This window comes from Engystomops pustulosus, chromosome 10, assembly GCF_040894005.1.
Source record: "Engystomops pustulosus chromosome 10, aEngPut4.maternal, whole genome shotgun sequence".
NCBI lineage: Eukaryota > Metazoa > Chordata > Amphibia > Anura > Leptodactylidae > Engystomops > Engystomops pustulosus.
The window spans coordinates 47,985,717-48,012,412 of NC_092420.1; the positions used below are offsets into that span (position 1 = coordinate 47,985,717).

At 42.1% G+C, this 26,696-nt stretch overlaps 1 protein-coding gene across 2 annotated transcripts; it reads left to right on the forward strand.

The window, feature by feature from the left end:
- Positions 1–1,557: 1,557 nt before the first annotated feature.
- TSEN15 (tRNA splicing endonuclease subunit 15) lies at positions 1,558–21,553 on the forward strand. 2 transcript variants are annotated; one of them, XM_072127058.1, is made up of 4 exons: positions 1,558–1,712; positions 11,070–11,151; positions 15,031–15,166; positions 20,315–21,553. In XM_072127058.1, the coding sequence occupies exons 1-4, from the start codon at positions 1,641–1,643 to the stop codon at positions 20,517–20,519; spliced, it is 495 nt and encodes a 164-aa protein (XP_071983159.1). In that variant the 5' UTR covers positions 1,558–1,640; the 3' UTR covers positions 20,520–21,553. The 2 variants fall into 2 exon arrangements, with proteins under 2 accessions (XP_071983159.1, XP_071983160.1); XM_072127059.1 differs by lacking the exon at positions 1,558–1,712 and adding an exon at positions 1,742–1,880.
- Positions 21,554–26,696: the final 5,143 nt, after the last annotated feature.

A 26,696-nucleotide genomic window follows, 5' to 3' on the forward strand; every position in this document is an offset into this window, starting at 1 on the left:
ATTCACAGCTCTACTGCACACTTCATTTATGTGCTACACTCTGCTCTGCTGTACACACATTACTCATCATCTAGGTCAGTGGTTCTCAACCTTTCTATTGCTGTGACCCCGCAATACAGTTCCTCATGCTGTGGTGACCCCAAACCATGCAACTTGCAGTAAAAACACAGTAAAATTGCAGCTCCGATGGCTTTAGGCGACCCCCGGTTTTGGTCGTTCGACCCCCGCTGGGGTCCCGACCCACAGGTTGAGAACCACTGATCTAGGTGCTAACAACATACACAGCTCTGCTGTACACTTCATCTATGTGCATCATACACACTGCTCTGCTGTACACACATAACTCATCATCTAGGTCAGTGATGGCGAACCTTTTAGAGACCGAGTGCCCAAGCTACAACCAAAATCCACTTATATACTGTGAAGTGCCAACATGACATTTTAAGCAGTAATTTATTGTTACCTGTTCTTTCACATTTTTCAATCGTATCAGCCCCTGAGGCCACCAATACAGTTGAAAGAAGGAGGGCAAATTCACACTCTCATTGTAGCTTCTCTCCAGGGTCCCTCTGTACAGGAAGAATGGTTGGTCCAGCAGGAGAACATCCAAAGATAATGCAGCCCTGTCCACACCTTCTTACTTTCCCTGCAGTTCCAAACAGCCAATAAATTGTCGCTTTAAAACGGTGCTGAGAGCAGCATCTCTTAAGTTGGCTGGGACTGCAGGAAAATTTGGTGGATTTGTTCCTGTGAACTCTGCCCTGGGATGATAACCTGAGTGCCCACAGAAATGGCTCTGAGTGCCACCTCTGGTACCCGTGCCATAGGTTCGCCACCACTGATCTAGGTGCTAACAATGTACACAGCCCTGCTGTACACTTCATCTGTGTGCATTATACACACATTACTCATCATCTAGGTACTAACAACATACACAACCCTGCTGTACACTTCATCTATGTGCATCATACACACTGCTCTGCTGTACACACATAACTCATCATCTAGGTACTAACAACATACACAGCTCTGCTGTACACTTCATCTATGTGCTACACACTGCTCTGCTGCACACACATTACTCATCATCTAGATACTAACAACATACACAGCTCTGCTGTACACTTCATCTATGTGCTACACACTGCTCTGCTGTACACACATTACTCATCATCTAGGTACTAACAACATACACAGCTCTGCTGTACACTTCATCTATGTGCTACACACTGCTCTGCTGCACACACATTACTCATCATCTAGGTACTAACAACATACACAGCTCTGCTGTACACTTCATCTATGTGCTACACACTGCTCTGCTGCACACACATTACTCATCATCTAGATACTAACAACATACACAGCTCTGCTGTACACTTCATCTATGTGCTACACACTGCTCTGCTGCACACACATTACTCATCATCTAGGTACTAACAACATACACAGCTCTGCTGTACACTTCATCTATGTGCTACACACTGCTCTGCTGTACACACATTTCTCATCATCTAGGTACAGTACAGTCCCCATTTGCACTCCGTTAAACCCGCCCATATATGGCACAGATCACGTGATCGTGACATCATGAAAGGTCCTTCAGCTGTCTCAGTTCTGGTGTCTACACTCTGCTGGTTATGGATGGTGCTGCTGAATTAAGTGCTAGTGCCCGGGAAGGGGAGGAGCCCTGGATAGAAGAACACCCGAAGGTGAGAGGCCGGAGGTAGTGCCACAGCGGCTACAGGACCTTAGAGCTCAGCCCGACAGATAGTACAGAGCGGCGCTGCAGCCTCGTCTCGTGCTCAGGGATACACCTGTACAGCGCTCCTGCGGGTGTCATCTGCCAGAAACCACGGCCACTTCCAGTGCTCTATTAGGCAGCGTCATCACACAGTATTATAGTGACCCGATATCATCAGTACACACTGTGACCTCCTACACTGTATCATCAGTACACACTGTGACCTCATACACTGTATCATCAGTACACACTGTGACCTCATACACTGTATCATCAGTACACACTGTGACCTCATACACTGTATCATCAGTACACAATGTGACCTCATACACTATATCATCAGTACACACTGTGACCTCATACACTATATCCTCAGTACACACTGTGACCTCCTACACTGTATCATCAGTACACACTGTGACCTCCTACACTATATCATCAGTACACACTGTGACCTCATACACTATATCCTCAGTACACACTGTGACCTCCTACACTGTATCATCAGTACACACTGTGACCTCCTACACTATATCATCAGTACACACTGTGACCTCATACACTATATCCTCAGTACACACTGTGACCTCCTACACTGTATCATCAGTACACACTGTGACCTCCTACACTATATCATCAGTACACACTGTGACCTCATACACTGTATCATCAGTACACACTGTGACCTCATACACTATATCATCAGTACACACTGTGACCTCATACACTATATCCTCAGTACACACTGTGACCTCCTACACTGTATCATCAGTACACACTGTGACCTCCTACACTATATCATCAGTACACACTGTGACCTCATACACTATATCCTCAGTACACACTGTGACCTCCTACACTGTATCATCAGTACACACTGTGACCTCCTACACTATATCATCAGTACACACTGTGACCTCATACACTATATCATCAGTACACACTGTGACCTCATACACTATATCATCAGTACACACTGTGACCTCATACACTATATCATCAGTACACACTGTGACCTCATACTGTATCATCACCACACACTGTGACCTCATACACTATATCATCACCACACACTGTGACCTCATACACTATATCATCAGTACACACTGTGACCTCATACACTATATCATCAGTACACACTGTGACCTCCTACACTATATCATCAGTACACACTGTGACCTCCTACACTATATCATCAGTACACACTGTGACCTCCTACACTATATCATCACCACACACTGTGACCTCATACTGTATCATCACCACACACTGTGACCTCATACACTATATCATCAGTACGCACTGTGACCTCATACACTATATCATCAGTACACACTGTGACCTCATACACTATATCATCAGTACACACTGTGACCTCATACACTATATCATCAGTACACACTGTGACCTCATACACTATATCATCAGTACACACTGTGACCTCATACACTGTATCATCAGTACACACTGTGACCTGATGCACTGTATCATCACCACACACTGTGACCTCCTACACTGTATCATCACCACACACTGTGACCTCCTACACTGTATCATCACCACACACTGTGACCTCCTACACTGTATCATCACCACACACTGACCTCATACACTATCATGAGTACCCACTGTGACCTCATACACTGTATCATGAGTACCCACTGTGACCTCATACACTGTATCATGAGTACCCACTGTGACCTCATACACTGTATCATGAGTACCCACTGTGACCTCATACACTGTATCATCAGTACACACTGTGACCTCATACACTGTATCATCAGTACACACTGTGACCTCATACACTGTATCATCACCACACACTGTGACCTCATACACTGTATCATCACCACACACTGTGACCTCATACACTGTATCATGAGTACCCACTGTGACCTCCTACACTGTATCATCAGTACACACTGTGACCTCATACACTGTATCATCAGTACACACTGTGACCTGGTACACTATATCAGTGGTGTTGGACCTATTGCACTGGTGCCAGAGGTGGCATTCGGAGCCCCGTCTGTGGGGACACAAGCCATCAACCTAAAGTCAGTTTCCCCGAATTTGTATTTTCCACCACGTTCCATGACGGCCCCCACCTGGAGGATGCTCCTATATCCTGTAGGGACAGGAAGTGCAAGAGATTAAAAGCTCCTCCCTAGCACCCAACACCAGTGTCTTCCTGTCCCTACGGGATATAGGATGCAAGAGGGTCTCCCTAGGGAGACACGAGATTCATTTTCTCTTTTTACTTTTTATTTTTTACTTTTACTTTTACTTTTTTTCTGGGTTCCGCCTCACAACAGAGTGGGGGGAACACCAAAACATACCTCCTCCCCACCCCCCGTTCTTCCAGCCCAACCAACGGTCCCGGGAGACCAATGCTGGGTGGTGGCGGGGGGACAAGCACAATACCTGTGGCTGAGCCCCCTTTTTTCTGCCGGAGATCCGGCGTTGAGGGGCATCGATCCTCAGCACGGGCAGGAGTGATGGCGTGCGCGCGCTTCTTAGGTGCGCAGGTCCGGAGTGGCCGCGTACCGGAAGTCGGGCCGCGTCACGTCATCAAAATGACGCGGCTTCCGGTGAGCGCGTCATTGGGGGCGGACCCGAAAGCCGGCTCCGTGGACGCATGCGCAGGTCCAGGAGCCCGATCGCTTCCGGTTTCACCGGAAGGGGGAGGAGGGACGAGCCTCTCCAGACGCGGCAGGAAACAGATTTAAGCGTCCCTGGAGAAACCTAGTCGGTGGCTCTGGTGCTTCCAGCAAATATGGCTGATGACGCATCCAACCTGTTCCAGGTCCTGGTACCCGTAAGTACAAGCCCTGGGCTGACCTCTTCTCTCTCACCATACATTTCATACCTGTCTATTAACTGTTATCATGTATGCTTCTCTTAGGGGAAAGAGCAGAAAGAACCTAAAGAGAAAGAACAGAGAGAGAGAGAGAGATAAACCCCTTAAAAAACCCTCTAAAAGATGTGGCTTATGTAATTCTAAATTACCCGAGGATTATAGGAAAAGCCTGTGTTCAGACTGTCTGACCAAAATTTTGAAAGAGGAAAGATCGTCATTAATGGACGAAATAAGATCCGCAATAAAGGAAGAAGTTTCCTCCTCTATTGCTGCTCATTTACCCGAACCACCTAGGAAAAAACCTAGATACGTTCAGTCATCCTCTTCTGATCAAGATTCAGATTTCCCTTCCTGTTCTATAGATGATAGACCGGAAACTTAGAGGGGGGATATTCCAAAGATCAGGGGCACACAAAGTATTTGTTTGCGTCCGAAGATCTAGACAACTTATTAAAAGCCCTGAGAAACACATTAGAAATAGAAGATGTGTCAGAACCAACCTCAGTACAGAGTGACCTCTTTGGGGGACTTAAATACAGGAAGAAAAGTTTCTTTCCTGTAATTGACACATTAAAAGATTTAGTATTATCGGAGTGGAAGGAGCCAGAAAAAAGAATTTCTATCCCCAAAGAATTCCGGAATATGTTGCAATTTGAGGATAATACATTCTGGGATGAAATACCTAAGGTCGACATCCAAGTTGCTAAGGTAGTAAAAAAGACGGATCTCCCATTTGAGGATAGTGCCCAATTAAAAGACCCCCTTGACCGTAAATCTGATGCCTTACTTAAGAGGGCTTGGGAGACGTCTTCTTTAAATATTAAGACCAACATTGCCTCCACCTCTGTCGCCAGGACTCTATATTTTTGGTTGTCAGAATTGGAATCACACCTGGTAAATAAAACCTCTAGAGATTCCATTATAGAGTCTTTACCCCTCCTCAAATCCGCTACAGCATTTCTAGCGGATGCTTCTGCTGAAGCTTTAAGGTTTTCGGCCAAAGAGGCGGCCTTGACCAATTCTGTCCGGAGATCTCTCTGGTTAAAACAGTGGGGGGGGGATACAAAATCTAAATCTATGCTTTGCGGTATCCCATTCCAGGGTGAATTTTTGTTTGGCAGCGAATTAGACTCTATACTAGAGAATGCTGCAGACAGAAAAAAGGGGTTTCCGGTTAATAGAATCCCCCCTAAAAAACCTTCCTTTCCCTTTCCCTTTCGTACTTCCAGGGAAGAGAAACCTCCCTTTAGGGGCAAAGGAAAGACAGGTAGATGGAGTTACGCAAAAGGAGGCGCAGGTCGAGGGTTTTTCTCTAACCCCGACCACAAGCAGAGGAAACAATGACCTTCAGGTGGGGGGGAGACTTTCCCATTTCAGACCCGAATGGGAAAAAATCTGCCAGAACCCTTGGATACTCCAGACCATCCAGACAGGTTACAGGGTAGAGTTTCTCCATATTCCCCCACAACATTTTCAGAATCCAAATCTGCCAGAAAATCAAACTCTCCATCTCTGGACCAACATCCAACAGTTACTTCAGATGGATGTGATTGTTCCAGTCCAGGAGATAGAAAAAGGGGAAGGATTTTATTCCCCTCTAGTTATGATAAAAAAAACCAATGGGTCTTACCGTCTAATTATAAATCTGAAAAGATTAAACCAATTTATAAAGTACAAACACTTCAAGATGGAATCGTTGAAGTCAGCAACCCCCCTGATAGGGAAAAATTATTTTTTATGTACGGTCGATCTAAAAGACGCGTACTATCACGTCCCTATTTGCCAGGATCACCAGAAATATCTAAGATTCACAGTTCGTTCCCCGGGGGGAAAAATACTTCATTATCAGTTCAAAGCCCTACCATTTGGGATCTCTTCAGCACCCCGTATTTTTACAAAAATTATGGCAGAGGTAGTGGCCCACCTAAGGTTGAGGGGCATAATTATAGTTCCTTACCTAGACGACCTACTTCTAGTTGCCAAGACCAAATTGGAACTAAAGACTCACCTTCAGATAGTCATAGATCTCCTCCAGGACTTAGGTTGGGTCATAAACAAGGAAAAATCAGACTTAAAACCAGAGAGGGTAAAAAAGTTTCTAGGGGTAAAACTAGATTCTGTGAAACAGAGTTCTTTCCTACCGTTAGAAAAGATCCAAAAAATAAAGGAAAATATAAGTCTCTTCCAGAGAAAAGAGTCGTGCAGCATTCGAGCAGCTCTGAGTCTTCTGGATCTTCTGACGTCCTGCATCCAGTGCGTGTCTTGGGCTCAAAATCACACAAGGACTATTCAGGCTTGGAAAATCCGGGTGTGGGACAAAAACCCTCTACATCTAGACCACAAGGTAAAAATTCCCCTTTTAGTTAAACATTCTCTATCCTGGTGGAAGAATCCCATAAACTTAAAGAAAGGAGTTTGGTGGAATCCAAACCCAATCTTAACAATACGAACAGACGCAAGCCTGTCAGGTTGGGGGGCTGCATTGGCAGGCCACTATTTTCAAGGTCAGTGGGACAGCCAGACTTGTTCTAGGTCCTCAAACTTCCGGGAGTTAAAGGCAGTCCTAGAAACATTCAAAAAGAGCCACTTGTACATAAAAAATCAACACATAAGAATCCTTTCTGATAACACTACTACAGTAGCTTATCTGCGCAGGCAAGGGGGCACAAAGTCTAAATCTTTGTCAGAGTTATCACATCAAATTTTTAGGTGGGCGGAAACACATTTTCTATCCCTCTCAGCTGTCCATCTCAAAGGTACAGAAAATATAGAAGCAGACTTCTTAAGCCGGGTTATATTAGATCCACATGAATGGTCGCTAAACCCGCAAACTTTCAGGGAAATCTGTCATATTTGGGGGACTCCAACCTTAGATCTTTTTGCAACCCATCTAAATAATAAATCCCCTATATACTTTTCTCTAGACCATAGGGGCTCTCCTACGGGGTTAGATGCTTTCAGTCATACATGGGGGTCGGGGTTAGTCTATGCCTTCCCTCCCATACCCCTAATTCCCAAAATCTTACAGAAATTAAGAACTGAACGGGCATTATTGATTCTTATTGCTCCATACTGGCCCAAAAGAAGTTGGTTCCCGGTTATTCAGGAACTAGCTATAGATAATCCTGTTCATCTACCTTATCGTCAGGATCTTCTTCTACAGGGTCCACTGTATCATCAAGACGTGCGACATCTAAAGCTTACGGCCTGGATCCTGAGAGGGCATACCTAATGACCAAAGGCCTTTCTACCGAAGTGATCGACACTATTCAAGCAAGCAGGAAACCAGTGACTAACGCAATTTATGCCAAGATCTGGAAAAAATTCTGTACATGGTGCGGGGATTATCCTCCCTCTCCGGAAAATCCAAACTTAAGTCAAATTTTAGATTTCTTACAGGCAGAGTTTTCTCTAGGTCTTAAACCAAGCACCCTTAAAGTCCAAATTTCGGCCTTAAGTATATATTTTGACTTCCCCTTAGCAGATCACAGATGGATAAAAAATTCATTAAGGGCTGTTCTCGTATTAAACCGCATATACACAACCCAGTCCCTTCTTGGGATCTCTCGCTGGTCCTAAATATTCTCACAGAACCCCCCTTTGAGCCTCTGGATCCTGTAAACATAAAAATCCTCACATTTAAAACGATCTTCCTGATATCAATTACCACAGCACGCAGACTGGGCGAAATCCAGGCCCTCTCGCGCAGAGAACCTTTTTTAAGAATCCTAGATGACAAAATAATTCTCAAACTAGATCCCCTCTTCCTCCCTAAAGTTGTGTCTGATTTCCACCGTAAACAGGAAATTATTCTTCCCTCCTTTTGTGCTAATCCTAAATCTGAACGGGAAAAGAAGTGGCAGACTTTAGATGTTAGGAGATGTGTTCTCTTTTACTTAGAAGCAACAAAAGGGTGGTGTAAAGACTCTAGTTTGTTAGTCAACTTTGGGGGAAAGAATAGGGGGTTGAAAGCCTCAAAAGCGACCTTAGCCAGATGGATAAAATCCACCATATCTCTCTGCTACAAGACCGCAAACACTTCCCTTCCGATGGATATTAAAGCCCATTCCACTAGGGCCATGGCAACATCATGGGCCGAAAAAAGGGGTGCATCTCTGGACCAGATATGCCGAGCAGCAACGTGGTCAAGTTCCTCGACCTTTGCAAAGCACTATCGCTTGGATATTGCCTCCCAGGAGGACCTGGCATTCGGCAGGAAAATCCTGCAGGCGGTGGTCCCTCCCAAATAATGGGGTAATCTGGTAAGTCTCCAGGTGGGGGCCGTCATGGAACGTGGTGGAAATATGGAATTAGACTTACCGGTAATTCGGTTTCCACTAGTGACCATGACGGCCCCCCATTATTTCCCTCCCTGTCTTCCTTCTTGGAGATGGTTCTATATAAATTTTTTGTACTTGCATCCTTCCGGGTGGTACTTTGGTAGACACTGGTGTTGGGTGCTAGGGAGGAGCTTTTAATCTCTTGCACTTCCTGTCCCTACAGGATATAGGAGCATCCTCCAGGTGGGGGCCGTCATGGTCACTAGTGGAAACCGAATTACCGGTAAGTCTAATTCCATATTTTTCTAGCATTGCACAGAATATAATATGGTGCCATTAGGAAGTCAATGGGGCAGATTTATCAAGCTGTCTGCAAGTCAGAATATTTCTAGTTGCCCATGGCAACCAATAACAGCTCCCCTTTAAAATATTCATGAGCACTGGTAAAATGAAAGCTGAGCTGTGATTGGTTGCCATGGGCAACTAGAAATATTCTGACTTTCAGACACTTGATAAATCTGCCCCAATGTGTTCTGCATATAACAAGCTAGACGATATGGGAATGTGGGAAGTGCCCACTGCTGCAGAGACACCGGGCTGCTAGTACTATCCATTAAAGCTTCTGAAAAAGAAAAAATCCATTACAGAATTGATGCTTTTCTATTCAGCCCCTCAACAATAGGGCAGAGCAACCCAAAAATGGTATCGTGCAAAAAAAATGCTGTCACGTGGCCCCACTAATTGAAAAATAAAAATTTTAGAGACTACAAAAGGGTGGCAATGAGAACTAAAATCCACAGAACAGAACTGTCAGCTACACAGAGCTCCTCGCTGTGCTCCCACACAAAAAAAGTTATGTCCACATGCGGGGTGCCTCCCAACTCGGGAGAATTGTGGTATTCGGACATTGTGGTACTGGACTTGTGGAGTATGGACTCTGGTTGGTATTATGGCTGTGTCATGGCTGGCTCAGAATAATTTGGGGTGAATTAGAGTATTAGACTAGACTTTGGGGCAGATTTATCAAGCAGTCTGAAAGTCAGAATTTTTCCAATTGCCCATGGCAACCAATCACAGCTCCCCTTTAAAATATTCATGAGCACTGGTGAAATGAAAGCGGAGCTGTGATTGGTTGCCATGGGCAACTGGAAATATTCTGACTTTCAGACTGCTTGATAAATCTGCCCCTTTGTGTATTTAACCTTCTGTGTTCCTCTAAAATGTGTAATTGCTGCTGTGAGTTATGTTTTACCAGAATTTTGTTATAGATTTGGTATATGATAACTCCCAGTCGTGATATTATCACACTTTTTTTATGTGTATCTCTTTTAATGGGGTGTTTTTTTCTGGTCATTTTGTATGACTGATGTGATTAATAAAGATTAATTATGTGTACCATATGAAGTATTGGTTACTTTACTTATTCAGTGCTACTGAGGTTTTTTGTTTTGTTTAATACTACTCATGAGAATTGCATGCCAAATTTTAAGATTTTTTTTTTTTTTTTTTTTATCCTCTGGAGGTGAAATTTAGAATTTACACATTTCCACTTTGTTTTAATTACTATGCAGCACTCAAAGGGTTAAAAATCTTCCTAAAAGTAGTTTCTAGTAGTTTGAGGGTGTACTTGGGGGGGGGGGGGGGTGAATCATAGGGGGATTCTAAATCATTTTGGTAAGTTAACATGTTCAAAAGTTACAACCATATAAAGCGACCAGACCAGGCTGAGCCTTAGCGTACAAACTGGCTACATCCTCAAGGGTCGAAATCTGGCCAACCCACAGACCACATTTGCTGATCAAAACCAGACGATTAAATTGACCCTTAGGGCCCAGTCAGCTAGACCTGTGCTTGGATAAATTGTCTTTGCCGGTTTATTAGACGTGAACTTTATTGATTTGGGATGTTATGGGTTTTGGACAGATGAGCCACAGTTGTCCTGATACAATTCAATTAACTATAAATTTTGTCCAGGAACTAGAAAACTACTAAACACCACTAAGTGAACCATCAACAAAATGTTATAATCCATCTATAGAAGATAGAGTTCATGGATTTCTATAACCATGTAGAATAGCCTGTAGTCTATCAATGGACTTGCACTTTATGTGTTTCTTTTTTCCTCCATGTTGGATTGTTCTTGATAAACAATAAAATGCATTTTATTGAATTCCTTTTGCAGTTTAGGGAGATGATGAAGCTGGATGTGGCAGATAGTACGCAAGTTTATGCAGCATTCCTGGTGTACATGGATCTCTTGGAAGGTAACCTCCATTATTCTAACTATCCTCTACGCTGCATTTAACCAACCAATCTGCTGGAGTGGTGGGGAATCGGGGGAAGTAAATTGAGGCTGAATTTCATGTTAATATCTCATATGATCTCACTGTGGCATCCACAGATTTTCATGGCTTTCTTTATTGTCTGTATCTCCAGTTTTATGGATCACAGAACCACAAGCCTAATTTGAAAGCTAAGATTCTTATCTTTAAGTGACACAAAAGCAGGTTTCTAGCTGCTATAAGATAAAGACGTCTGAAGTGACACTGTATCCTCTTAACTCCTCTCAGGCAAATGTGACTCTTTTCTGCTTCTTTTCACGTGACTTGGAGGAGATTTCACATGAAAGAGGAAATTCTAGAAAGGTAGTAACAGACCGTGAAGCTACCGGGGCCAGGGAATTTACCTGCTTGCATAGATTCAAGAGCTAATTTAAGCTCTTCCATCAAGATCGGGGCCTCTAGAGCTTTCCTCTCCTCTGCAGACAGGGAAGGGGCATCCACCAAGTATAGATAAGACTGGATGTTTCCCTCAGTCTGGAGTCTGGGTGGCTAAAGATGATATAAGGAGGAGTAATAATCCCTGAAAGAATTGGCTATCCCCGTTGGAGATCTTATTTTAGACCCTGCCGCAACTGTCAGATATGGCATAAGCTAAGATTTTCCCCAGTTTATTTCTACATTAATAGAACAGAGACAGAAACCACATCTTCATTTTGCTACATAATGGGACCGGGCATCCAGCCCTCTACCCTTAAATTACGGAATTTACTCCCAAATACATTACATACCACAAGAAAAATAAGGAGTCAAACAATTCTCCAATAAAATTACATATAGTTTTTTATTTCATTGATATATTAAAATTACAATTACAATGGATGTTAAATGGAGGATATCCAAAAAATTGGTCTGGGTGTGCTACCCACCTCACTAACAAAAGGGTATATTCACCATAAGGCTATCACAGTTGTTGCTTATTTCCCCAAAAAGAGGAGTAAAGTGCATAGGTGCCTAAACAGCATCTACTTAGGTATAACATTTCCATTTTGGTGAAGCATTTAAGTAAAAGACCAGTGTCTTACCCATAATGTAGTGTAGGTAGAGAAAGCTCCCAGACACCCCAACGCGCGTTTCGCCCACGCTTCCTCAGGGGGTACGAAACAGACGCTGGGGAGCCGGAATTTAAATGTTTGACTCCTTGGAGAATTGTTTGACTCCTTATTTTTCTTGTGGTATGTAATGTATTTGGGAGTAAATTCCGTAATTTAAGGGTAGAGGGCTGGATGCCCTGTGCCATTATGGTAGAGGGCTGGATGCCCGGTCCCATTATGTAGCAAAATGAAGATGTGGTTTCTGATTACGATTTCTGTGTTTTTCACAGCAACTTCTTCAACGCTAAATATGGATTTTAGAGTCCGTGACCAATCCTGGTTGGAACAATTGGATGTAATGTTTAAAGAAGATTCCAATATTGATTTTAATGTGAATGGTATAGACATGAGAGACTCTGTAGCAAAGCTGAAGGGACTCCTAGAAAAAAGAACTAGAATATGGTGGAATAGGGCATTCTTAGAGAAATACTTAAAGAAAAAACTGATACCTAGGGGACTTAGGATACAGGTATTCCCCTCATTTGAAGTAGAGGATGAAATGATGAGAAAAAAATGGGAAAACTTATCCTCAAAATGCTCATTTGGGTACATTGAACTATTAATTGAAATGAACAACTTACAATTGATAGAAATGGAGACCGAAATAGATATTGTTCAGGAACAAATCAAACAAACACTATCTAAAGAAGCCCTAGAGAAACTGAACCAAGAACTAGACAGTGATTTTGGGAAATGGGAAAAAGGGGTCTGCCATACAAAATCCGAAAAATTGCAGAGAGATATGACGGACTACCAAGTAGGGCGAGTCTATAGATGGACACATGGAAGGGGGCGTACCAGATATAGATCCCGATCCCGATCCATATCGGTCTCATCACAGGGTTCTGGTGGGGGACATCAGAAACCAAAAACTAGGAGTAACACAAAAAAACAGACAGGAGATACAGCTACTCAGAACTCTCAAAATAATACTCAGACTGAACCACAGAATTTCGGAGCAAAACGGAAGTGGACAGCGAATAATCAATCAGAGAAGAGATCTAAAAATCAACTTGAGGTGATTAACCTTTCTTCAAGGTCCCTCTCTGACCCACAATGTAGCCTACTAAGTAGGTCAAATAAAGAACACATTAAGTATGGTAGGTAGCAAAACTACTACTAGTCAGAGACAGGCAGATGACAATACAGGCCACAACCCAGTGGAGGAGATCACCAGTCAACTTGACAGTCCCGCATGGGACGTAGTGTTCTTGGTGTGCGGTGGTCCCCGGACCTTTCCCACTGATTATGACAGGGAGGGGGCCACCATCGCAGGGATGGCAACCCAGTAGGGCTAAGAGAGCTGGTAAGTAGCTAGGGTCATGCACCATTAGTGAACAACCTCTTTCTCTCGCCACTGGAGCGCAGCGCTCTGCAATTTCCGTCAGCTCCATAGAGATTAATGGAGCACAATGGTCATGCGCAGCTGTCTGCTCCATTAGTCTGACAGATCGACGAGGGGTCCGAAGGAGTTCTGTGGGACCCCACCGGACGCCTCGTTTTCGTGATCTGTGGGGGTCTCAGTGATGCTGATCCTGCAGATAGGGCCTAACTTTTATTTGTGGAAAAACCCCTTTAAAGGGATTTTCCCACAAACAAAAGTTAGGCCCTATCTTCAGGATCCTCATCAAAATTCTCAAATCTTAATCCCCTAGCGATGTTCGCACAATAAAGATCATTTTTAACCCCTTGCTTTACAATTTTACTCAGTTTTAATGCTGTTTTAGGTCTCATGATTGTCAGTGTAAAATCCCAGAGTGTTTGTGGGGACTCTCTAAGCAGACACTTCATGATCCATCTACCGTATTTTCCGGGCCATTAGGCGCACCGGAATATAAGGCGCATTAGTCTGATGCGCCTTATATATGTAATAATTCCATATATAAGGCGCATCGGACTATAAGGCGCAGGGTCCGGGGGCGGAGCGGAGACCCGACGGGACGAGACGCGACGCGGAACGCGGGGAAAGGTGAGGGGGAGGTGGAGGATGGCAGCGGACCATACTTACATAGGTCCCCGCTACCGGAGACAGCAGATCTCCAGCGGGAACTGCAGACCACGCGGCAGAAGTTGTTCGTGTCGCGTGGTCTGCAGTTCCCGCTGGAGATCTGCCGTCTCCGGTAGCGGGGACCTATGTAAGTATGGTCCGCTGCCCTGTGCCATACATAGGGCGCACCGGACTATAAGGCGCACTTTGGATTTCCAAGGAAATCCAAGGTTTTTAAGTGCGCCTTATAGTCCGGAAAATACGGTAATTCTGTGAGCTGACAATGTGGTTAGATTATCAGGGTACAAGGTTTATATACACTTTCATTTACCTTCTGACCATTGTACTGGTATCTGACACTTAGAGAGATGAGACAGATCAGAGATGATGAGATTCATGAGATGCACATTACACACTGTCAGCTCTGCTACATATCTGTTCTCACACTATGAGATCTGATGTGCCTTCCCAGATAAAGAACTTCTCTTCCTGTAGCTTGCATTTTCTCACGATGTTAGTGGTTTGCCGGTAGGATGTAAATGTGTGTCTGTGAGCTTGTCCTGGAATGCAGCGAGGAGGGGGTAAAGGGAGAGAGAGAGAGAAATCTCAGCTAATGCCCCATCAGACAGAAAAGCAAGATGGCTTCCCCGATCCAAAGACGGAAGATACAGGATCAGAAACAAGGGGCAACTGAAATTGTGTAATTTTTTTTTTTTTTTTTAGTGAGGAATTGGAAGGAGGTGCAGATTTTGAGCTCCTCTGAACTTCACATGATTTATCTGTGGGGGAAAGAGAAAGATGACGACGCACCTCAAATCCTTATGCCAACACCGGTCTCCATGTCTTGCAGTCTTGAAAGGTATGTAGTCTAAAGACTTCTCTAAAAACTAATGGTTCATCTACAGAGTAACAGAAGGCTAGGGACAGGGTGAAACAGTGCAGATAAAAGCTTTTTTTTTGGTACATATATTGCAATGCAACTGTGTAATAGAGCTTGCAGAAGGTTAGATCTTGGAGTTTCTGTGACCATTGCTCCCCACCAATAACAACCCAGGGCAGTGATGGTATCAAAGATGGCAGAGTTGTGACAATGTACTTTAACCCCTTAACGACATAACCTTTTTTTGTTTTTTCATTTCCATTTTTCACTCCCCACCTTCAAAAATCTATAACTTTTTTTATTTTTACACGTAAAGAGCTCTGTTATGGCTTGTTTTCTGTGTGACAAATTGCACTTCATAGTGATGGTATTGAATGTTCCATGCCATGTACTGGGAAGAGGGAAAAAATTCCAAATGCAGGGGAAAATGGTGAAAAAAGGTATTTGTACCATTTTCTTGTGGGCTTGGATTTTTTACGGCTTTCACTGAGCGCCCCAAATGACATGTCTACTTCATCATTCTTTACAATTTGCAAATTGCACATTTTAAAGAATAGGTTAAAACCAGACAGCCTCGGGTCTTCGTGAAAAGAAGCATGGGGCAGCAATCAAATCAAAGATTGCAGCGCCCACACGTCGCCAGGAGTTAAATGCGATCGGGTGAAAAACGTTATTATATTTTGATTGATCGGGCATTTTCGGACGCGGCGATATCTAATGTGTTTATGATTTTTACTGTTTATCAATTTTTATATCAGTTCTAGGGAAAGGGGGGTGATTTTAAATTTAAATTTTTTTTTTTTTTTACTTTTTTAATTTTTACTATTTTTTCAGACTCCCTTGGGTACTTTAACCCTAGTTTGCCTGATCGATCCTATCATATGCTGCCATACTACTGTATGGCAGTGTATGGGGATTTTCCTCCTCATTCATTACAATGTGCTGATAGCACATTGTAATGATAGGGTTAAAACGAGACAGCCTCGGGTCTTCGGAAGACCCAAGGCTGTGATGGCAACGGATCGCCGCTCCCCAATGACGCCCAAGCGCCGCCATCTATTTGAAGCCGGTGGTGATCCTCGGGAAAACACCCCCGATCGGTACTACCACCAATCGTGGGTGTTACCAGTAATTCTTTGCTGCAATATGCAGCAAAGACTTATCAGCTATGGAGAGGGCTCAGCTGGTGAGCCCTCTCCATGCATCGGGACCCGACGTGCGCTGTACTACTACGGCACGCGTCAGTAAGGGGTTAAAAGGGTTGTCCATTTTTGGCAAATATTTGATATGGTTTGTGTGTTCTACAATTTTCCAATATACTTTCTGCATTAATTCCTCACAGTTTTCTAGATCTCTGCTTGCTGTCCTGCTATAAAAGCTTCTATTTTTACTTCCAGTGGATATAATATGTACATGGTGATGTGATAGACATGCAGGTGCACGAGTCATTATTATCACACAATTCCTATTACTCTCTGTGATAATAATGGCTTGTGCACCTGCATGTCCATCACATCACACGGACAGATTTCTATCCACTGGAAGTAAACATAGATGCTTCCTATAGCAGGACAGCAAGCAGAGATCTAGAAACCTGTGAGGAATTGATACAGAAAGTATATTGGAACATTGGATACCTTTTCCTTACCCAAACCACAGTAAATATTTGCTGAAAGTGGACAACCCCCTACCTACCGGGTGCAGGTGTATGGAGAGGGCTCTCGGGCTGAGCCCTCTCCATACAAGGTGAGCATATTGCAGCAAACACCCACCGGGTAACACCCTTGGTCGGTTCTGGCACGGATTGCGGGTGTCAACCTTGTTAATCTGGCATTTAACTCCTGGTGGTACATGGGTGCTGCCATCTTGCTTCTTTTTACGGAGACCCGAGGCTGTCTGGTTTTAACCTTTTCATTACAATGTGTAATTTGCAAATTGTAATGAATGATGAGGAAAATCTCCCATATACTGCCATACTGTAGTATGGCGATAAATAGTAGGACCAGACAACTTAGGGTTGAAGTACCTGAAGTACCTTTTTTCACCATTTTCCCTGCATTTGGATTTTTTTCCCCCGCTTCCCAGTGCATGGCATGGAATACTAAATAGCGTCACTATGAAGAGCAATTTGTTACGCAGAAAACAAGCCATCACACAGCTGTTTACATGAAAACATTTTTAAAAAGTTTTGAAGGTGGGTGTAAAAAAATTGGAAACACACTATTAGACCCATTAGGGTTATACAGGTAAAGCCTATTTCCAGCAAGAACTTGTAATTATGGGGTTAGAAGTAAGAACTGATATAGCAAAGTCACAATTTTTGCACACACAATCTGACTTTTTCACACTGGTGAAGCCAATGATTAATTCAGGCCTATGGTTTCCAAGTTGCAGTTATAGATTTTTATTTAGTTATCTGCAACTTCTTCATGACATTGGGAGAACTAGACTGGTCTGGGATTTCCAAGGCAAACGCACAGGGGCGGGCCTCAGCCCATTTCCATGTAAACGCTTGCAATCTGTTATCAGCACCTAGTGTCTTGCATTGCTTAAATGGCCACATGTCACTGCACCCTAAAAGTGAAAAAAAAAAAACTGATTGTGAAGTTTGCCTGCATTGCCTCCTACTGTTGTAAGTTTCAGTTCCTGGTTGCCTGCAAAATTATTATTAAAGAAATCTACCATGAAAATCAAGTATGATACCTTGATACATATGCTTTTATGTATTTGTGTACTTCTATAAATACTTCTATAAATCAGTAAAAATGATTTTGATATGTAAAGCAGTTTGTAAGATATCATCATTTAAATAAGAACTAAACTGCAATAAAGTTTTAAGCACCACTGATTATGAGAGAAAGTGCTGGGCCAGGATTTTCCATGGAGAGTCTATTCAGACCACAAACCATCAATACTAGATTCTGGCAATCCCATTTTAATGGTCTGAAATACAGTAATGAATATCTTAATGGGATGGCTTTATAAGATGGCGATACCCCTCTATGAAGCTTGTAAAGTTCCAAGAAGAACCTGGTCACCATATACAGAAAAAAGAAGCCAATAATAAGTTTCATGCTGTCTCCCAAGACCCTGATATTATGAGGCTTGGCCTAGTGACACATTCAGCAGTTATCCAGGAGCAGGAGAGTTTCTGAACCTCGGTGGCGCTAATGCATCTCTCTATATGATGTTATTGTAGATAAATTGTATGCGGTACCCAATAAAGTCTCCGTACTGTTTCAGGCGCATTAACACTAAGCTTTCCCAACAGAGCCACTATATGAGGGAAATTCCTGGATTTACTAGGGTCGGAGCATTCCAGTAAGGAATTCCAGTGAGGATACTAGTATTTCCTGTCACCATGGCAGCTGAGAGGAGGTCTCCCAGGTTTATTGGTTGTAGAGGAGCTTCCCAATTGTCAATAATAGGCATAACTTAGATTTCCAACCTCTGATTGTATACATAAGTTGTATTGTGCTCTCTGAAGCAATTTTTCAGCATTTTGATGCGGTTTTGGAGGAGCTGATGGGGCACACTGTTTAGGGATAATGGAATATTTTTAGTATACAGGCGGTCCCCTACTTAAGAACACCTGACTTACATATGACCCCTAGTTACAAACGGACCTCTGGATTTTAGTAATTTGCTGCACTTTAGTCCTAGGCTACAATAAACAGCTACAACAGTTATCACAGGTGTCTGTAATGAAGCTTTATTGTTAATCCTGATTCTTATGACAATCCAACATTTTTAAAATCCAATTGACACAGAGACCAAAAAAATATTGACTGGGGTTACATTAATAAAGTATACAGTTCCGACTTACATACAAACTCAACTTAAGAACAAACCTACAGACACCATCTTGTATGTAACCCGGGGACTGCCTGTATACCATTACAACATGCACTATTTACTGTGGTCTAAACTACTGATAACAATTACAGCAAATTGTGAAGTGTACTGAATTTTATGAAGGTAAATAATGAATGAAGCTTAGAAATAAAGTAGTGAGAGCTGATGTAGAATGAACTGTCCTGTATGACAGAATGAAATTCGGAAATGGGACTGAACAATACACAGAGTTGTGTAGGCACGAGTTTTTGGTTTGGTGTTATTTTAACTTGTGAATGCAATAGACTCTAGAATCTCCTTGAATACTCTGAATTTCTGTAGCCACATCTACGCTCGCGAGCAGCACAAGTACGTGATTGTTCAGGATCCTCCCGGGGGAAAGACTTCCTTTCATTTCGTACAGTCACTTGGAGAAATGCTCTGTGGTGTGGAACGCTGCTGTGTCCGTTGTCTGCCTGTGAATATTCAGGGGTTTGGGAAGAACAGGGTTGAAGTGGAGGCTCTGGTGTTCTCTTGTGCCACAGAGACTTTACTGTTTCAATGAATGTCTTTCATTCATCTACATTGTCAGGTTGTATTACCAGTAAGGATAGTAATGTTCTTATTTTATTCCAGCAGTAGGAAAGGCATTTATTTTCTGATTACGCAGAATGAACCTAATTAGGGGACTACTACAATGTAGGACTGTAAACGCGGGAGACCTGATAGAACACATTGTATAATAGGTTATGACACGCTGTGTAGTTATTAATGTCCTGGCTGGCACCCGCAGCTTCTAGAACCAGCTCCACTTGTGAGCCGGTGCCATAAGCAGGACGTAATATTACTGCAGTTTGAGGGGAAACCCTGCCACTACCGTTAAGCTGTGTTAACTTGTGAGTGTGTGCTAGCAGTAGCAATAGATGGTGTAGGTCCAGGTGGACTGTATGGCGGGGGCGTCTTGTAAGCCTTGATTGCCAGTGGTGGCAGCTGGGAAAAGTGTGGGTGTGTGAAAGTATCGGGGGGCAGAGTGGCTCTGTGCATTTGGTGCGTTTGGTTTTCCTGACAAGTATTGGGGTGACTGAGTGGGCTGAGTGCTTGGGAGTAGAAATTAGTGTAATGACATATTTTAAGTCGACAGAGCTTAAGGGCTAATTATCACTTTTTACATATGGGAAGAAAACATTAGTTTAATTTTATAGGTTGGACTTGATAGCCCTCCGTCTTTTTCCAACCTTTTCTACTCTGCTACTATGATACTGTATGTCAAATCTTTTTTTTTCTCCAATTTAGAATTCAACAGTTCCAGAAATTGAACCAGACATCAGAAAATGGTCAAAACTCTGCCTGTTCTATTCTCTTAGCTGTTGTTGAAACTGATTCAACTATTGTCTATTACAAACTGACAGATGGATTTGTGATACCAGATCCCCCGGATTTTGCTGAAGATGTGGACAATAAACGTTGGAAAAAAAGGAAAATGAGGTTTCTGCGGTGACCCGGATGTTAATTCTATGCAGGCTATTATGGCTTACCATAGTCCTACATACATAGAGTGATCCAGACACTGTTTACAAATTTTTTATCTAGTATTTAATATTTTATATTGTACCTGAGATAATGTAGGTATTGCCAACACATTGGGGGAAGTTTCACTGCTTCTATGCCAGTTTTCTGGAGTAAGCCTTTTGATGTATACAAGGGGAGGTGTGTCCGCCATCATACGATAATCTTACCATAAAGTCTAAGACCAAGAGCACCTAGGGATGTTATTCAGTACTAACATCAAGAAATGAGAAGCGGTCAAATGCGTATTCCTGTTTTTCACTGTTTTGTGCCCTAAAGCATTGCTGTAATGGGTTACATTCCAATAGTTCCCTAGTATGGAAGCCTTCAATGCACTGTGTGCATTTTGTCTTTATGTGTTACACACAAGGTTTACTTCACAAGCAATAACAGGTAGTTCACGTGAATGGGAAATGTTTATTTATTCAACCTCTATAACCAAATATTGCCTTATTGCCTGCTGTGGAGATTGTGACTTGTATGTTTGCTGCTTCCTCCCTTCCTTTGTCTAAAGAGGTCATATCTTAACTGTATTAACTCTTTGCACCCTTTAAAATGTGCTGCTCCCTGATTATGGTATTGTGGAAATTTGGCTTTAGCTACCACTGTTCCTAAGCAACCAGTGTCATTATTTTGGAACTCTACTGCCAGAGCCAGGTTGACTTCTTTGGCCCTGAAACTACCCTAAAAAAGTGAAACTACCCTAAACCATGGTAATTGGGATCTCCACTGTCAGGTGGAGTCCTTGGCAGAAGCCTTCAACACGACACGGCCCAACTGGCAGATAGAAGGAAATATGGATAATGATTGCGTGTGAGCAGTGGGAACTAAAGGAAAAAAAAACTGTGCTGGAATCCATGGCACAGTACCTGTTAAAGGAAGCAAAAACTTTGGGTGGTGGAGGTGTGAAAAAGGCCCCTGTAAATATATGCCATATTGTGAATAAAGTGCAGTCATTTGAGTAAACTTTCCTTGCTTCTTATTAACAAGAATTTATTTCTTAATGTAACAACAATATATTGTCTTGCATCTGGTTATTTGTGCCAAAATCCTGACCCTTTTTGGGGGGGAGATAGCCAGCCTACAGGTTCTAACTAATAGAATATTTATATGGAGGGAAAAGTAGATTATATGCAGAATTTGAGATTTTATGTGATGCATTTATTTTGATTAAAGGAAAACCATTTAAATAACCTCTTCATTCCTATCCCGGCGGTGTTCTTCTTAAATGTTAAGACATATAATTAGCAACCAGGAGCGCAGGGACCGGATGTCAGGCTCTTTGGGCTAATTATGCATCCTGCACCTGACATCACCTGAATTCACGGGTAGGTAGCGAGGGAATGCATAATTAGCAGCCCACAACACCGGACATCTCGTCCCTACACTCCTGGCTGCTAATTTTCTTTTTCTCTTTTTTTCTACATGATCCCACCATGTCATTAAAGAACACCACCGGGATTGGAATGAAGAGGAGTGGAGGTGAGTATTTCTGGTTTGTTTTGTTGTTTTCCTTTAAGTTTGGTTACTTTTTAACACTTGTCCTATTGTGTGACTTCTATAAATTTATTCTTGAACAGGATGTGGCTTGAAACCATCTCTAATGTTGTAATATTATTCCTCTGTTTTATTGCAGTTTATTCCTTCTATAGAAATACATCTAGATAAGAATACTCTGTACATGCAGAATTTCCTGGAATATACTATCATTTTTTCATTTGGAAACCTCTAAATAAAATCTGAGACCTACATAGGTAAAATACAACATCTCTACAGAGGTATTTTACACAAACCCCTCATATGTGTTGTTACTACTTTCAAGCATTTACAAAGCAATGTTTCTTCCATGGTCAGTCTGTCCTTTAACAAAATGTTTTATTTTATTGTTTTAATGGCCACTAAATGCTCTGCACCTGGAGATGGTTCCATCCTACAATAATGGGATAATACTGACATTCCAGGCAAGCTAGAACATGAGACATGTGCAGCTGTTACTAGTGCTATTATAACTCAAGTGCCAAGATAACATGTAACAAATATGTCCTATCAACAGTTCATCACTGGTCACACTCTTTGATACTTAAGAAAAATACAGTAAAAGATAGAGAATATCAGTCCAACATTAATAACCTGATACATTAATATAATAATTTACCTGTAATGGTTGTAGAGTAGTGGATGCAAACCGATGCAACAATCAGGAAAAACATGCCGCTGATTGTGTGGAGTAACAGGTGTCATATTTAAGGTAGTAGGGTGGCAAATTTTGCACATGTTGCTTGAAAGCATTTCCTTCTGAAATACTGGGAAATCGGCTGTTCCAAAAATAGTTCTGATCAAAAAATCGATTGGAGAAGAAAAGGCGTGCAAAGAAATTCTGCTCTGCTACAATTACTACAAATACTTTGATGTGACAACTAAAACCTAAAAGATGCAGAAAGAATTGGGAAGCTACTATTCAAATTGATGGAAGAATAGCCAAATTGGCAAAGTCTCAGCCAATGATAACCTAAAAAAAGATCTAAAGTTACCAATAAGTACTGCTACAATCATAACCTGATAAACCAAATTACCAGCAAAACTCCCTGCAATATCCCAATCTGGTGTTCAGATTTTTCAAATTCGTGTCTGCTCATCACTCCACATTAGAGCCAGAGTTGAATTAACTGAGACTGGTGCTGTGAACAGACTGCAGAAGTGCCCACTATGGCAGTAAACATGGTGGCAGGCATACCATGGCATTGGGTCTATTTATTCCGTCATGGATACTTTTCAATATATACAATAGAGTTGTGTGGTGACAAAAAATATGGTTTATAGGGCAATACCCAAAATGCTGACAAACTATTACAGTAAATTTAACCTTTCCTGGACTGGAAAACCTATTCTGAGGTGCCAAAAGTTGACATTGCATCAGATCTTAGAAGTGATGGTTATGCCACTAAATATTAGTTCATTTAAATGTACATTGTTTTGGTTTCTACATAAAATGTATTTTTAAAGAAAAATGCTGTCACTATTTATTCCCGTTATACCTTACGACTTACTCTAGATGTATAACGTGACACCAGATGTGCTAGACATCTGTGTCCTCCACTGGTATACGAAAAACTTAGGAACCAGTGCAAAATTTGTGACCTTTGTGTGACATTTGTTTTATCTCAAAAGTTGCCTATCCACTACAGACATTAACCCCTTAGCGCTCTGTGCCGTACTAGTACGGCGCTGGCTCCTGCGATTAGCGCTCAGTGCGAGGGCACCTGGGCTTTCCTGTGTCACCACGCAGTGAGACACATGTGACGGGGACAGGAGAACCCCGTGCTGACGTCACCCGACCAATCGGATTGGTCCCGTCCACCGACCGCTGCAATTGGGCAGTCAATCTTTACAGGCTAAAAATATATTTTAGCTCCCTCCTCTATCTCCAGCGGCTCAATTTTGGTTTGGTATCGCTGGAGAGAGGAGCAGAGCGTTACTGTTTGCACTAAATCACTATTTTCCTATCTGATCCTTATTGTTCCCTATTGATCCTTATCTGTTCCCTCCTGCATCTTGTGTGTTCCCTGTGTGATCACCTTGCGTGATCACTTATGTCTTCCGTTTTTCCCATCTCTTGTCTGTCCCTTCTGTACCCAAATGCACTTTTCAGTGCGCTGTGTTAGCGTTGTTCTGCACTGGGTGCACTTTTCAGTATGCCGTGTGAATAGCGCTGCACAGTATCATTAGCGGTAGTTAGGGCGTCTTAGGGCAAGCTAGGTACATTTTTAGCCCCATTTTTGGATTCTGACATGTGTCGCTTTATATGTTTCTAACTTTTGAACACTTATCAAAACGATTATGAGATTGTTTGTTTTTTCCTCACGTGTTGCACTTCATTTTAGTGGTAAATGCTGGCTGATAAGTTTTGTGTTTATTTACTAAAAAATTAAAAAATTATGAATTTTCTTGAAAAATTTGCCATTTTCGAAATTCAAAATCATTGCTTTTTCAGGCAGATAGATTTACAACCTAAATAAATTGCTGAATATAATTTCCCATTTGTCTACTTTACATTTTCATAATTTTTGAAATGCCTGGATAATTTATTTTGATGTCACGTGGCTTACAAATCGAATATCGCTTTTCCGTATTTTCAGAATTGACTATTTTGGGTATAAATACAGTTTTTGAATTAAATTTTACATATTTAACATAAAAACCCCCTATAAAATCAACCCATTTTCAAATCTGCTCCCCTCAAACTATCAGAAACAGCTTTTAGGAAGATTGTTAACCCCTTGAGATCTTCATAGTAATTACATCAAAATGGAGGTGAAATTGTGTCAGTTATACGTTCATTTAGCCCTAACATTTACAATTTTCCAAAAAATAAAAAGAGAAAACTCTCCTTACAATTTGTTATGCGATTTCTCCCGAGTACAGAGACCCCCCCCCCCATGTGGTCGACCCCCCCAGCGAGTCTCAGAATGGAAGGCGCGCCCTGCAACTGCCAGATTTTAGTTTCCTCATTGGCCCTTTTTGAAGGCTATAAAATTTTTGCTTTTTCGTTATTGGGGCCATGTGATGGTATTTTTTTTGCTGTATGAGATGCTTTTTCCAGTGTTACCATTTTGGGGTTGGTATCCCCTATTGTTGAAAATTTAGGAACTTTTTTTTTTTTGAGGGCAGGAGTAGAAAAGCATCAAATCTGTACTGGATTCTTTTACTTTTTTTCTTTTGGTGTTCACCGTATAGCCTAATAATCATGTTCTCTTTATTCTATGGGTCAGTACGATTATGGGGATACCAAAGTTGAATATTTTTTCTTCCGTTTTACTAAATTTGCCAAATAAAACCTAATGTGGGGAAAAAATCTATCATTTTTGCATCACCGTCTTCCAAGTGGAGGGGGTGATCATGGGGGAAAGACCCCAAGCAAGCAGTTTAATTGCAGCGGTCGCGCTGACTGTGGCATTTAACAATTAAACACCCGTGATCGGAGCCCACTCAGACTGCTGGTGCTACACTGGGGTGTCGGCTGTTCGTTGCAGCCAGCACCCGTGTATCCCGATGCCAGTTCGGCTTTGTATTAAATTTGACCCAACATCTTAGGGGTTATAATGCTCATACAACCCTACATACATTCTTTGAGGGGGTGCCCTATACAAAATGGGGTCACTTCTTGGGGGTTTACATTGTACTGGTACCTCAGGGGCACCCCAACACCAATCTAGTGAAAACGGAGCTCCAAAACTCCTAAATTTTGCTCCTTTCCTCCTGAGGCCTGCAGTGTCTCCATCCTGCAGATTATTGCCACCTGTGGGGTATTGCCCTAACCGGGGTAACCCACAGAAGTTGCTACCAAAACTTGAAACCTTCTCACATCCTTAAAAAAAACTTAAAACAAATTATGCAAATAAAAAGAAGACCAATGACAAAAGGTTTCTACCAAAAAAAATTGTGGTTTGTCTTTTTGTCCAAAAAATAGAACATTTGAAACTTTGAAATATATGATTTTTTTCAAATCTTTCCTTAATTATTGAATTTTTGCCCCCCAAAAAAGAAACTGATCACCGAAATGACACTACTAACATAAACTACAATGTCTCACAAGAAAACAGTCTCAAATTCACAGGGATATCTTAAAGCGTTGACAAGTTATTACCACAGGAAGAGACACTGGTCACATTTAAAAAAAAAGACTGAGCCTTATCATACAAACAGACTGTGTCCTTAAAGGGCTAACACCTCATATGCCACATTTGTCAAGCCATTGGGGCTTATTTACTAAGGGGCCGCATTTCCATCGGGTTTTCCGACATTTTCGGAGATTGCCTCGCTGGGACGGGTATTTAGCAGGCAATTTCCCCAATTTCGCAGTTCACTGCACAGAATGTTAAATGATTCCACCAAGAAGTACAATTTGTACACAAAAATAAAACATATGGGTTTTGGAATTTGGTAACTAAAGACCTTTGAGTTTAACATTGGTTGTGGGGAATATTTTTGAAGGGTTTGCTGGAGTATGTCACTGTATATAGCCTTATAACCTTATAACCCAGCATCAGCATGGGTTTATGAGGTACCGCTCCTTTTAGACTAATCTAAACAGGAAGAGGTAAGTTTTAAC